The sequence below is a fragment of the Thermobia domestica genome, chromosome 11 (genome assembly GCF_964235325.1).
Source record: "Thermobia domestica chromosome 11, izTheDome1.hap1.1, whole genome shotgun sequence".
NCBI classification, from domain to species: Eukaryota; Metazoa; Arthropoda; class Insecta; order Zygentoma; family Lepismatidae; genus Thermobia; species Thermobia domestica.
Window position 1 is genome coordinate 99,920,496 of NC_137464.1, and position 16,262 is coordinate 99,936,757.

The 16,262-nt window shown below is 34.0% G+C and overlaps 1 protein-coding gene across 1 annotated transcript; it reads left to right on the plus strand.

The window, feature by feature from the left end:
- Window positions 1-7,119: 7,119 nt before the first annotated feature.
- LOC145663640 (uncharacterized protein F54H12.2-like) lies at window positions 7,120-10,784 on the plus strand. Its single transcript, XM_081729740.1, has 2 exons — window positions 7,120-9,877; window positions 10,547-10,784. Exon 1 carries the CDS (start codon window positions 8,565-8,567, stop codon window positions 9,873-9,875), a length of 1,311 nt encoding a protein of 436 aa, XP_081585866.1. The 5' UTR covers window positions 7,120-8,564; the 3' UTR covers window positions 9,876-9,877; window positions 10,547-10,784.
- Window positions 10,785-16,262: the final 5,478 nt, after the last annotated feature.

Below are 16,262 nucleotides of genomic sequence, written 5' to 3' on the forward strand. Positions count from 1 at the left end.
CTAAGGGGTAAAAAGTGATGAGCTCCCGGGGGTGATATTCATACACGTAAAATAAACAACATTAGTATCGATTCTATAGTTTTCGAAGGTGTTGTATTCAATAAAGTCACTTTGAAATCAGTAACATGACATCTAAGGGGTAAAAAGTTGTGGGCTCACGGGGGTAATATTCATACACGTAAAAAATAATATAAAATAAACAATATTAGTATGGATTCCATAGTTTTCCTAGTGTTGATTCCATATCGTGACAGGATTCCAATCTGTGACTTCCCGTGCACTAAAGATGAACGCTGTATCACGTAAGAAAAAGAGATGAAATCTTTTAGTTTAAAATGTCTTCCATCCCTCATTCACACGTTAAGGGGAGCATATGAATAAGACACATGTAGGAACGGTTTTCCGGGGAAAGTCAATAGCATCTTTTCGTTAAGTTGTAAAGAAGATAGCATTGAATTTGTGGTCGCTAAAATTAATGACAGTATAAAAGAAAGACGTGTAGAGAGGAGGAGGAGGAGGAAATACGGATTTCGCGTTCACTAAAATTAACGATAAAATTCTAAAACAGAATAAGTATAAAAGGCCGTGTAATCTACATATCTTCATTAGTCAATACATTTGAAAGAGATTGTGAACATACATTTGTTTCACTCCTCATCCCGTGGAATAGGAAGAAAAGTTAAAAATATTTAAAAGGTATGATGAGAGATTATTTCATTGACATTATAAAGTTCTGTCTTATATAGTATATATTTATATATCTAATATATATATTGATTTATAAGTAACAAAATTCATTTCTTTTTTATTTTAGGTTGCATACAAATAAAGATAAGTGTAATCCTTTACCCTATTCCCGTTGATATTATTATTATTATTCCTTTTTAATTACTTATATATCACATTTTACTTACTCGTATATTCTTTTAAACGCTTATATACCCTTTCAAAATATTTATATACATATATATATTCCATTTAAATAAGATTTATATATCCTATTATATACTATTACATATACCATTTACATATATTGCATTACGTATATATACATCTGAGGAAGAAAAATGGCAAAAGAGAGTACGCAAGATTTACTGAAGGAGATTACGGTCTTCATTAATGACATTGAAGAAGAAGAAGAAGAAGAGGTAGTGGGCGTAAATAACGAAACGCAAGTTCTTTTAAGTGAAATAAATGCCATAATCGGGATAGAAGAAGAAGAAGAAGAAATGCATGAAGAAGAAGAAGAAGAAGACGCAAAAGAAGAAATGGAAATAGATCATCATGAAAAAATGCAAGAAGAAGAAGACGGAGAAGAACAAATGAAAATAGAAGAAGAAAGAATAGAAGAAGCAGCAACAGAAGAAGAAGAAGAAGAAAGAGAAACTATTGAAATTCAAATTCCAGTAGAAAAAGAAGAATATGATGAAGAAGAACTATTACAAATATTGAACAGTGCTAGCAATAGAACGATAACAGAAGAAGCATCAGGCCGTATTAAAGAAATTATAAAGTGGTTGCAAGAAGGAACAGAAGAAGACGTCGAAGAAAGGAGAAATGAAGAAGAGCTGCTAAATCTCACGTTTTCCCAAATAATAGGAGAGGATTACAATAAGGAAGAGATGAAGATAGAAGAAGAAGATGATAAGTTTTACACGAATGAACTAGAAAATTGGATTAACAATTTGTTTCCCGACCCCAGAAAAGAAGAAGAAGAAGTAATATATCCCTCAATTATGGAAATATTAGCAGAGGCTAGTGCAGAACACGAAGAAATGGAAGTCGATTTAGACGATATAGAAAAAAGAATGGACGAATTGCTAGACGTATTTCAAGCACAACGAAATTCAAATATACAAGTAGGATTCGGAAATAACAACCGTAATGATGGACACAATAGATTTCATATAATAGAAGAACGAAGAAGACAATACAGAAGATACAATATGGAGGGTAGAATGCTACGATTCCGTCTAGCCCCCGTGCGTGCAGATGAAAACCCTTTTACGGCAATTGAAGCAAGTCTACGGGCACTAATAGATTATTTACTACGTAATGTGGACCAGCATGATTACGTAGGAATAACAATCACAAACGAGAGAGAAGGACATCGTCCATTTTGGTTGTCATTCAGAGAAGCAAGAAATCTTTCAGCAGAAGTTCTATGGATAAGTTATGAGAAAGTACTGCAAAGTAATGCGGCTTTTCTTATAAATGAAGATTGCATCGTGAATTTTCATCATGTACGTATGCCAAGAGGACAAGGTCCTTTGAAACAACATATTTTGAATACTGAAGAATATGTAAAGGCAAAACGTGGTATTATCACAATTAAGAATAAAGGCACAAGATGTTTAGCACATGCAATCGTCGTTGCCATAGGACTGAAAAAATACAAGGGAAGAAATCAAACTGAATATAATAGATATGTAAAAACTCAAAGTAAATATATCATAGAAAAAGAAGCAGAAGAACTGTGTGAAGCTGCCGATGTAGATCTTAGTCATGGTGGTGGAATTCCTGAAATTCGTAAATTTCAGGAATATTTAAAGGATTATAAAATCACAGTGTATAGGGGATTTTCAGGAAGTGATGTTATGTTTGAAGCACCACCAAGTGATAACGAGAGAACTGCTTTAAATTTACTGTTTATAGATAACCACTACAACGTCATTGAAAGCTTGACAGCATGTTTTAGCTGTAATTTTTATTGCGAAAGCTGTCATAAGAAATATGAAAAAAAGCATGAACATTTGAAACATTGTACAGCTGTATGTTTTCGTTGTCATCAGAAGCCACCATGTGATTTTAAAGAACCCCATATTACATGCAATGATTGTAATCGAGAATTTTATGGCCAGTCATGCTATGACTATCACAAGTCAGCGTCGTATCAAAATGGAAAGCCTTTATGTTCCATTGTGAAATGTTGTGCCCAGTGTTTGAAAATTTATGTAGTGAAAGAAAAACGTTCTCACGTATGTGGAGAAACTTATTGCAATGTTTGCTATGCTATTGTACCACCCAATCATGAATGTTACATGAAAGTGAATGAAAGAAGAAAATCGAAAAAAGCCAATGAAAAAATCATCGTGGAGAAGAAATCTATGATTCTGTTTTATGATATTGAATGCACACAAGATACGAAAATAGAAGACGAGGACGCAAACATATATGAACATATACCTAATGTCTTGGTTAGTCAACATGTATGCTACCAATGCTATGAAGATAACAACATCAAGAATGATTGTGTCATTTGTGGAAAGCGAGAAAATATTTTTGACGGAGAAAATGTAATAGAAGATTTTCTAAAACATCTTCAACAACGTCGACCAAACATTAAATCAGTAACCTGTGTTGCCCATAATTCAAAGGGATATGACGCACATTTCATCATTAAGACCATGGTTGAGAAGATGAATTGGACTCCAGAAGTAATCATGAATGGAGCAAAAATTCTCTCTCTTAAAATAGGAAACGTAACCTTCATCGATTCACTAAGCTTTCTTCCTATGCCCTTAAGTAAATTAAGTGTTGCATTTGGACTTCAATCGTGCAAAGGATATTTCCCACACTTCTTTAATCGACGTGAGAACCAAACCTATGAAGGGCCGCTTCCAGACATTAAATATTATGGAGCAGATACTATGAAAGTAGACGAAAGACGCAAGTTTCTCCAATGGTATACCGAACATCAAAACGACACCTTTAAAATGAAAGAAGAACTCATCAAGTATTGTGTACAGGATGTCGAGGTATTACGTCAAGCCTGTATTTCATTTATGAATACATTTGAATCTGAAACTAATGTCAATCCCTTACTTGAATGTATTACAATTGCCAGTGCATGTAATTTGGTATATCGTAGAAATTTCTTAAAGGAAAATACAATTGGTATCATACCAAAGAACGGATATCGATGGAGAGATGTACAATCAGTTGAAGCAGTACAATGGATAGCTTGGGAAGAAAAAACCAGAAACATCCAAATTACCAATGCTGCACGTAGTAAGGAAAAACGAATAGCATCAATGAAAGTAGATGGTGTATGGACAGATCCCAATACAGGAAAAATACACGTCTGGGAGTATGAAGGCGATTTCACACATGGTTGTATCTACTGCTACCCTAACGACAGAGATAAACCCATCTATAACAATGCTACAGATACCATGGAATTTCGATATGAAGCAACAAAGAAGAAAATCCAAAAATTAAAAGATTTTGGCTGTGAAGTGCATGAAATATGGGGTTGTGAATTTAAAAAACAATTGGCAGGAAATGAAGAGATGAAGAAGTATGTTAGTAATCATCCGTATACAAAGAAAACACCATTAAAACCTCGTGACGCTTTTTATGGAGGACGTGTGAATGCCATACGTTTGTATCATAAAGCACAAGAATCTGAAGGAGAGACCATAAATTACAAAGATGTTATTTCCTTGTACCCATTTATCTCTAAGACTAAGAAGTTTCCAATTCGTCATCCTACTATCTATCTGCCTGGAGATTCAAATATTCCCACCATTGAAGAAGTAGAAGGATTAGTTAAGCTCAGTATTTTGCCTCCAAAACAACTGTTTCATCCTGTACTCCCTTATAAATCAAATGATAGATTGATGTTTCCACTCTGCCGTACATGTTGTGATGAATTAAACCAAGCACCTTGTAATCACAACGATGAAGACCGAGTGCTACATGGAACATGGGTAGCAGATGAAGTAAGAAAGGCATTAGAAAAAGGATACAAAATAATAGATATTCATGAAATATGGGCATATGACGTTGTTCAATATGATGAAAAAACAAAAAGTGGTGGCTTATTTGCAGAATACATAAACACCTTCCTGAAAGCAAAAACAGAAGCTAGTGGATGGCCATCATGGTGTGAAACAGATGAATTAAAGAAGAAGTACATTCAGCAATTTTATGAAAAGGAAGGAATACGTCTAGATGAGAACAAAATTAAACATAATCCAGCACTTAGAAGTTTAGCTAAATTAATGCTAAATTCATTTTGGGGAAAATTTGGTCAACGTGAGAACATGGGGCATGTCAGCATTATTAATGAACCCAAGGATTTATATGAGAAATTATCATCTCATGATATAGATGTTCATCAAATATTCCCAGTAAATGATGACATGCTATATGTATATTGGCAATACACCGATGACGTTCCTGTTTCACTACCAACAGTAAATGTTGTCATAGCCGCATACACAACAGCACAAGCAAGATTAGAATTGTACAAATATTTAGATCAGCTACAAGAAAGAGTATTATATTTTGATACTGATTCCGTCATTTATACGCAAAAACCTGGTGAAAGTACAATTCCAACTGGTGACTTTTTAGGCGATTTAACAAATGAAGTCCTCGAATATGGTAAAGAAGCCTATATTTCAGAATATGTATCGGCGGGCCCGAAGAATTACAGTTTACGTATTTTTGATCCCAGCACGAAGAAGGAGTTTCAAGTATGCAAGATACGAGGCTTTTCATTAAACTATGAATCTTCAAAACACCTAAATTTTGATGTAATGAAGAAAATGATAGTAGATAATGAAGAGGATGCAGAAGAAGAGGAAGAATCTCGTCCCACGGAAGTAAAAATTACCAATGAGAAAAAAATTTGCCGCAGGAAAGACCATACTATCGTCAGCATGCCCGAAACAAAAATTTATAAGATAAATTATATTAAACGACGTAGAATACCAAATTCATATGATACTCTTCCATATGGCTACACTACTTCCAACAAAAGAAGAAGAGAAATGTAATAAGGCCTTTATAAATATACGTATGAAGAAAGAATGATCATATTCTTTAACATGGACACGACGTGGAAACATCCCTTTTCATGTATTGTTGCCGGACCAAGTGGATGTGGAAAAACTTCCTTTGTAATACGATTCCTGTCCAATTTATCACGTGTGGTTAATACATCGTTTCGTCATATTTATTGGTACTATGCAGAATGGCAAAATGCATACAGAGAAATTTCGACAAAAGTACAATTTATTGAAGGATTACCTCGAACAAAAGACTTTTTACCTGAAACTGGACCACATCTTATTATTATTGATGATCAAATGTGTGAAGTGAACCGCAATATAGTTGATTTCTTTACAAAGGGTTCTCATCATAGAAATCTTAGTGTACTATTTATTACACAAAACATATTTCATCAGGGAAAAGGAAGCAGAGATATGAGCTTAAATTGTTCTTATCTCGTATTATTTAAAAATCCAAGAGATAAATCACAAATTAAACATTTAAGTTATCAATTAACTCCTGAGAATCCAAAATTTCTTCAAGAAAGTTTCAACGACGCAACAAAGTTACCATATGGATATTTCTTTATTGATTTAAAACAGGATACGCCAGATGAACTTCGTTTTCAAACAAATATTTTTCCTGATGATATTTATCATTACGTTTATGTTCCATCGAAATAGAAGAAGATGTGTTTATAATGTTTGTTTTAAACTGTGTTTCTTCATTCTGACAATATGTCTCCAAGAGTAAAACACGGAGATCTTCTTCGTACGCTGAGCAAACAAGCATTGAAACTTGTGTTCAAAGACAGAAAACCAATTACATTCCGAACAGATAAAGGAAGTGAGTTTACTAATAAAACAATACAGAAGTACTTAGAGGACAATAAAATAAAACATATTACAACTAAAAATCCTGATATAAAAGCTAGTATTGTAGAACGTTTTAACAGAACTCTAAAAGAAAAAATGTGGAAGTATTTTACAAAGTATCAAACGTATAATTATTTAAATGTATTACCTCTTCTTGTGAAATCATACAATGAAGGTTATCATTCAAGCATAAAGATGTCACCTGAAAATGTTTCTCAAAATAACCTATTACAAGTATGGCATAATCAATATGATAATAAAATAAAGAAGAAGAAGACGAAGAAGAATCCAAATTTCTCAAAACATCTTAAGATAGGTGATACAGTACGAATTAGTAAAACTAAACGTACATTTGATAAAGGATATATGCAAAATTGGACTTGGGAAATATTTAAAGTGAAGAAGATAATACCAAGAGATCCACCTGTTTATGAAATTGAAGATTTAAACAAGGAACCACTGGATGGATTATTTTACAGAGAGGAATTACAACCTGTGACGTTATCAAAGACATTTTACATAGATAAAATCATACGTACAAGAAGAAAAGGCAGCAGAAAAGAATATCTTGTTCATTGGAAAGGATATCCTTCTTCTTTCGATTCCTGGATACCTGCATCATCCGTAAAGAAGATCGAGAAGTACAATGGAACCTGATGGAGATTTTTACGTCACGCTTCCCAGTAATAGTTCTATGGAATATTTTCCTGACAACACCTTAACATCATATACTACGAAACTTCATCAAAGAATGGAATTCCATGAAAAGTGGGAAGTGGCTATTGTTGAAATTCATTATCCTCATTCAATATTAAATATTAATGACGAAAATAATAAAATTTTTTACAAACCTGCAAAAAGTGATGAATGGAAATTTATAACTATTCCTGTACGTTATTACACTGACATATCAGAATTGATAAAGATAATAAATACGTACAACAGATTCACAAATTTACATATTTCTTATACTCGTGAGAGTAATACCTGTTTTATACGACGTCTTCATAAAGACATAGATGTAGACGTTGCATTATCACCAAGTGTTAGTGCGATGTTGGGGTTTGATCCAAGCGTTGATTTAAAGGATATGCAACAAGGCCAAAGCATTCCAAATTTACGTTTAGGACTTCCATCTACAATGTATGTGTATTGTGATGTAATTCAATCTGTATTTGTTGGAGATACAGTAGCACCATTATTACGTATCATAAATATGAATCCTGTGAATCATACATTTGGAAGTAGTGTTATAGAAATTTTTAATCCGCCACATTATGTACCTATAGAGAAGATGCATTTTGAACACATCAAAATAGATATAAGAGATAGTACAGGCTCTCCACTGGCATTCACTTTCGGAACTGTATGCGTTAAACTACATTTTCGACCAGTGCGTCAACATCGACAAATATGAATAATCCATATTTACAATATTATCAAAAACAAGCTCTTTCTGGAACTGGAAACGTTTATGTTGGTTCCCCTTATCAAGTTGGACATGGTATTGGAAGTTTCCTTGGAGGATTATTTCGTTCTGTCATGCCACTAGTAAAACAAGGAGCTAAAACAGTAGGAAAGGAATTATTAAAATCTGGAGCAAACGTTATTACTGATGTCATCATCGACAATCAACCTATTAACGAATCCTTCCATCATCGAATGGGTGAAGCGAGATCCGTCTTGCAAGACAAAGCAAAAAATAAACTGAAATCTATGCTAGGATCTGGATATCAACGAAGGAAAAGAAGAATTACACATCATTCCATCTTTAACCCTTCATCATTACACATCATCAAGCGCAAGAAGAAGAAGGGCAAGAGGAAACGTACACAGAAAACAAAGAAAAATCAGTCTTATAAGAAGAGGAAGTTATCACACGATATCTTTGATTAAATCATCACCATTATGGCTTTCTTACATCATCAATCCTGCGAGTGTGTAAAAAGTGAACTAGATATTTTTTCTACAAAACCAACGCAAACCAGTATATTGGATAATCATGTTGTTACATACAAACCAATCAGTTCACTAGCTGATAATGCTCCTATAGAGTTTGTCATCCCAGGAACAAGTGATGAATACATAGATCTGCCACATACTCTTCTTTACATCGAAGCTCAAATCGTTAAGCCTGATGGATCAGCATTTGGTGAAAGTGATAAAGCTGTGGCTCCTATTAATGACTTTTTAAATTCTATGTTCAGTGAAGTGGAAGTGTATTTAAATAACAAACTGATTTCATTTCCATCTCATAATCATCCATATCGATCATACATTGAAAAACTGTTAAATTATGATGATTCTGCTAAAAATACTCATCTTCAATGTGCATTCTGGTTTCAAGATACTGCTGGACATATGGATGCAACATCTAGTGGTAATAAAGGATTTCAACAACGTTATGAATTAACAAAAAAAAGTGCAAAATTCGACATGCTTGGACATCTTCATTGTGATATTTTTAATCAAGATAAATTTTTAATCCAAGGAGTAGAATTACGTCTCAAGTTAATTCCTGCAAAGCCAAACTTTTGTCTCATCGCTAGTGATGCGTCTGTTGAGGCTAAAGTGAACATTTTAGACGCTGCTTTACATATTAAAAAGATTAATGTTAGTCCTACAATAAAACTAGCCCATAACAAGCTTCTACAATCAACAACAGCCAAATATCCTCTCACAAGAGTGCAAATGAAGTCATTCGTCATTCCAAAGGATCTTCAATCAAAAACAATTGATAATTTATTTATGGGAGTATTACCAACTCGAGTGATTGTGGCGTTTACACAAAATGATGCCTATACAGGAACAATAACTTCAAATCCATTTCATTTCAAACATTTTGACATCAATTTCTTCTCTCTATACATTGATGGAAAACCTGTACCTTCAAAACCATTACAACCAATTTTCGAAAACAACCTCTATGTTTCCTCATATCATACCTTATTCTGTGGATCAGGCATTCACTTTTCCAATCATGGCAACAATATTCCTCGCCTTGACTTTCCACAAGGATACACTATCTTTGTTTTCGACATTACTCAAGATGGAGAAGCCAGCGCTGTGCAGCATTGGAATCTTATACGTCATGGGTGTGTTCGTCTAGAAGTTCATTTTACGAAGCCTCTACCAGCACCTATCTCCTGCATTGTGTATGGAGAATTCCAATCTCTCTTAGAAGTGGATCATCAGAGGAACATCATCATGGATTTTTAAAGGTACGTTATTTAAATATCATATCATATATGTACATGTCTGCATTTTTATACATGATGTCCTCTACACTAGATTTATTAAATGCTTTGCAAACAAATTCTTTATTTCACAATCATTTCGTTGGCGTATATGCAGCCAATGAATTACCAGCACATGTTCCACTACCTGCAGCTATCATCATAAATACAGATCCCTCGAACAAACTTGGCACACACTGGATTTCCGTATATATTCATACTGATGGCCGTGCCCACTACTTCGATACATTTGGATTTCCTCCATATGTAATGCATCATATTCAATTTCTACGTAGAAATTCCACTTCTTATACATTTAATAATAAACAAATTCAAAGTGTGAAATCATTCCTATGTGGACATTATTCATATCTTTTCCTATGCTTCAAAGCTAAAGGAAAGTCCTTAAATGAATTTCATTACACTTTCTCATCAACTCCAGAAAAAAATGATCGTCGTTTGCTGTATTTACTTTTACAGGTAATCATGTCTTCATTCTTCTTCTTCGTTTGTTTTGATTACTTTCTTTTCATATTATTGCAGGTAGCCATTTCTTCTTCTTCTTTATTATAATGTGTTTGTATGTATTATTATTTGTTCATGATTATAGATAAAATAAATTTTAAGTTTGTTTTTCAATTTTTTTCATTTCAGAGAGTAAAAGATCGTCATCGTGTGTATGGACATCATCTTCAATGTACAGATTGACTTGTATCTACGTTTCATCATCAACATCAACAGCAGTAGTATCATCAGTGAACAGTATATGGCAGTTGTAAAGTTATCATCACATGGACAGTGGAAACAAAATCTAACGTTCTTTTAAAATGTACTATACTTACCGTCGTTTTAATTGTGTAAATAGTTTCATCAGCAATAAACACTTTGTATTATTTTTTCTCTTTGAAAACAAATGTTTTATTTCTTATTTTCTCCGTTTCCTAATAAATAAATATGTTTTATGATCAGTTATGTAATTAAATACACATATCATAAAACATATTTTTAAGTCATTGAATTAAAGAATTTCATAGTGAATTAAAAAAAAAGATTCTAAAACTGATTTTTTAATTCAATGATGAAATCATATAACTACATAATAATAATAATGAATTCAAATACTTAATCAGTTATTCTTTCGTAAATTAAATCAAGTATGTGAATTCAATATTATTATTATTATTATGATAGGACTTTTGTTTTTAAAATTTTAATATTAATTATTTGAGTTCCTTTTTTAAAAATTAAAAAAAGTCTTATCATACTTAAGACAAAGTTGTATAATAATAATAATTTCAAATACTAATTTTTATTTTAACATTCATTTCAAGAATTTGAATTCATTATGATTATTATTATTATTATTATACGTATCACTTATAATATACGATGAAAAAAAATATGTTAGGATTTTTTTCTTATAAAAAATTTTAAAATCCTAACATATTGAGGTGTATGAAACGAACACAAAACACACACACACAAATAAAACATTTCACTTTCCACTATATATATATTTTTATTACATTTGATATTACGTTGTTTCGTATACATGAAAAAACAAATCAATTTCTCCTTCTTTATGAAGAGTCGTTCACTTCATTGATACCCTCCGAAGGTTGAGTTTCGGTTTCCCCCCACCATGGCTGTGTCGATACACTATCAAATAAATCAGCCATTATTGAATCTATAAGTTTTTGTTTGCAAAATACTTTTATTTCCAATTTTAATCGTTCACCATCAATGTTCACATCACTGTTCTTATCAAGAGAGACACTTGGAAAACTAATGTTCATACCATTAATAATACTCTGTTCATCTACACAGGTATGGATTCCGGCAAGTCCTCTGCATGTAAGACACTGTAATTGTACATGATTACGAATAGTATCTGTACACAAGTCAAAATATTCACGTAGCACAACACTACAAACTTTACTGTTTTTCACAGCATGTTCAATACACGGTAATATTTCCAAGAAATAAAGCCAATCACTTGAAGATAAGTACACAGTGTTTCGAGGAGCATGAAGTGTTCCTTTCTTCTCTAACAGCACTAATTTTTCACCCATTAGTTTTCGTACCACCAGTTCGTTTTTTCGACCAAGAGATTTTATAAATGTAATTTCCACTTGAGAATTTAAATAGTCCGTAACAAATGGGGTTAAATGTACAAGTTTCTCCCACTCTGCCAAATTTAACTCCACTCCAAACACAAGTCCTTTGCCAACACGAATCACTGGTTCAAATGTATCACTATCCAGTCCAATGCAAATTAATTTGGTTTTCATTGAATTAAGTCCATATTCAACATTTAACAAGTACTCTTTCTTGGTATCCATAGTTGACGCACAAGCACTCAAAGACATGTTACTCCAGTCGCTGGTCAGTACAGAATAACGACACTATGCATACAGATGACTGCGCATGCATGAAGAGGAGGGGCGAAGAGGAAAATTCATGTTTCATCTTGTTTGTACATGGCACCATACACTTACGATGAGTAAACCAGTTCAGTAAATTCAAGATCGTGCATGTTACGTCCAGATACATTAATCTTCATTCCTTTATATATTAAACAGACATTTCCACTTTGTAAATACGTTAATAATGCACCATTATCTGCTTCCAATTTTTCAGTACAACGTCCAGGTAAAATCACTTTTTCACCTCCTTCAAATGTCACACAGGCCTTCCTACCATATACCGTTGTAATTATCTCACAGTTTACAATACGAAATGGTACTCCAATCTCCAAATCTCGCATTTTTGTAAAGGGTACCATTGATGGCTTATTAAGTTTATCTAATAAACTCATTGACGATGACATCTTTAAAATTTTTGACGTTTCTTCCTTTGCAACAGCTGCTAACAGAATGATCGACACAAGCACATACGTTCCGCTTACGCTCTTCGCAGGAGGGGTGAGGGGTTTGGGGATTCAAATTATTAACCAATAAACGACAAGAACACGAAAATTCATGTTTTATCTTGTTTCTACATCTAGCAGGTGTCCAAGACTATGAGCATAGCAACAGCAAACCAGCATTTTCCCACGGGGCTTCTGTGGTAACCGTAAAAGGCTATGAACATAGCAACTAAAGAGGAGTAGGGGGTAACGGGGGTTCAAATAAACCAAAATTTTCCCACGCGCTTCTGTACTACCCGTAAAAGGCTATGAACATAGCAACCAAAGGCTTGTCGAAACTTGCCTCCCAATTCCAGGAAATGACACCGAATTCTAGGAAAACAAGATAATTTTTTGCTGACTCGGCCTTCTATACGCCGGGACATCTACTACGCACTACAGATCTTTGGCTAACTCCACTGGCCTGAGCGAGGTGTCTCGTAGTAACATGTGGGTCTACATGCACTGCTGCCAATATTCCTGTTGCACGTTCTTCATTGGTTGCAGAGCGGTAACGACCCATACCTCGTCCCCGGACAAGACTACCATGTTGCCGCAAACGCCTCTCCAATCGCAGAAATGCCATGTGAGATGTTTGTTGGCGTTGGGGATATCGCATTGCATACATTCGTGCCGCGTTACGATAGTTTCTTCTACATTCGCCCAACACCAGCAACATATCTACACAATGATCAAACACCGCCATTGCTCTATTCAAACGCTACCCAAACTAATAATATTAATGCGATAGTGTTCGTTTCCTTGTACGAAAAACTTATCACCAAAGTTGATACCCCGTTCTTTCTACGCTTTTGAACCGTTCAACACACAACTACAGCCCCTACCTACAATATCCACACTGCCAGTTCCATTTAAGTCACTAACACTCTCACTAACAGCTAGGCAATGTAACATCAATGATGATTTTACGTTGAACACTACTACTCAACAAGAAAAAAATAATACCATACTATTCACACTGCATGAACAAACAACACACAGGTACAGTCAAATGTTCTCAGTAGAACAATGAAAATCACATTCCCGTCCCCTGTGTGATCGGCTCTATTGACACTTGTGTATACCAGCCATTATTAAGAAGGTAGAGTACTAGCTATTGCTACGTTTCTAATGTCTATTTTCGGGTTTCCGTCTCTTTGCGCATACGTATTAGTATTATTCATTGTCTTATTATTTTCATTCATATTATTATTATTACTACTAGTTTTATTATTATTTTTCGTAGTATTCTTCTTCTTCTTCTTCTTCTTGTTACTATTATTACGTTAACCCTTATAGGTCGATTTTGCCCCCGAACATTTTACTTGTTATTCACTTACAGTATGATGATGGAACCTCGTGTTCGACATATTTTTAGGCCTGTCTGTATTGTACATTGACTCTTAACACTTTTTATTTGATGAAATAATTCGCGGGATATTGGCTTGTAACACTCAGTTTGAACACTGCACTTTCTATCTGAATGTGGAACCATTTTCGGCGGCCATTTTGAAACAGGCTTGCCCGAAATCAAAACTTCTTTTACCAAGCTGTTTAGTTTTCCATAATCTATCAAACAAGGTATCACTCGACCTATATTCAGATTTGAAATTTTAAAATTGGCCCCGGGGCCCCGTGACAACACCATTCCACGTTGCTTATGGCGCTTACCTTTTTCATTTTTTGTTTCATGTTTTTCTACTTAGCCGTTTCCGATTTTTAAGTACTGGAAATTTTATCGGATACAGGACCATTTTTGGGGCCCATCTTGAAAACGGTGCCCCATATCAAAAATTGTTTCCTACAAAAATTGTTCAATTTTTCAAGCTCTTTCGAATGAGGTATCACTCGACCTGTGTTCCCATTTGAAAATTTCACGTTCACCCCTCCCCCCAAAATGGGGGGCGGGGGAAACCTAATGTTTGATTCATATCTTAGGCCCCTCTGTATTGTACATTGTCTCTTAATATTTTTCTTATATGATGTATAGTTCGCGAGATATTGGCTTGTAACACTATAAGTACTGGAAATTTTATCGGATACAGGACCATTTTTGGGGCCCATCTTGAAAACGGTGTCTCATATCAAAAATTGTTCAATTTTTCAAGCTCTTTCGAACGAGGTATCACTCGACCTATGTTACCATTTGAAAATTTCACGTTCATCCCCCTCCCCCCAAAATGGGGGGCGGGGGAAACCTAATGTTTGACTCATTTCTTAGGCCCCTCTGTATTGTACATTGTCTCTAAATATTTTTCTTATATGATGTATAGTTCGGGAGATGTTGGCTTGTAACACTTATTTTGACTCACCCTGGATATATATATATATATATATATATATATATATATATATATATATATATATATATATATATATATATATATATATATGATGTTCAAAATATTTATGAAGTTGAAAAACAATGCTGTGAAGGATCAGGGGAGCAGAATTGTTTTCAGTGACGTATTTAGGAGGCTATCGGGCTCATTCTCCTCTATAAATAATTTGTTAGTTTTACGCATTCCACGTACAACAATAATCCTTCTTACCATTTCTAAGAATGTCATTGACTTTCCATTTTCTTATGCTTTTTGTTCAGAAATAATACTGTATTTGTCAAATTTCATTCCATGTAAGAACTGCGTCCTTAATTGTTCTTTCTGTCATCCTTTTTATTTTTCTGTTTCTTTTTCTTGACGTTACTACTTTCATTTCGCCTATTTTATCGACCGTTGTCAGTTGTGATTCAAGTTGGCCGTCATCAGTAACACCAAAACTAAGAGGAGTTGATAAGCGAAACTAGTGTTCCACACCAACATGCGCGGATATCAACATGACAGGACTTTAGTTATTATAACAAAGGAACAATTATATCGTTTAGTTATTTTTAAAAGAAGGAAAAGTTTGAATTAGAGAAAATCAAAACGGGGGAATAATTAGTCTGGGAAATTAGGACTGCCAAGAGGATGCTTTCTTTTTCTTGTATGAATAGAATAAAGGGTTAGATTCACTTCTAAATTTTTGTATCATATCATATAGGATTTACCGATCTGTAATTCTTGCCATTATAACTTCAATTTATGCATAAATTAAAATATATTTAATTCTCAAACTCAGGTGGGCAATTGCCCACTTCCTCCCTTGTGTTGGGCATAGCCCTCGAAAGAAAATCCTAAATACGCCATTGGTTGTCTTCAACATTGGAAGGTGGGCAGATTTGAGGCTTATTCTAGATGAAACTCATATTACGGTAGATGAATCTGATCAACTGTTGTAGAGTATATTATATATTAGGTGATGTAGATGAAGAAGTAGTACATATCAGTATTACAAATCACTGCCGCGAAAACATTCTGAAATCTGAATACATGCATATTTATAATTGGTATGTTTCTAATTAGATATCCACAAAGATCCACGTTAAAATTGTTTTATAGTAATATAATAATATAAATGACG

What these genes read in the sequence shown, in the direction of transcription:
- LOC145663640 (XM_081729740.1), top strand. Translation starts at nt 8,565, where the DNA reads ATGGCTTTCTTACATCATCAATCCTGCGAGTGTGTAAAAAGTGAACTA.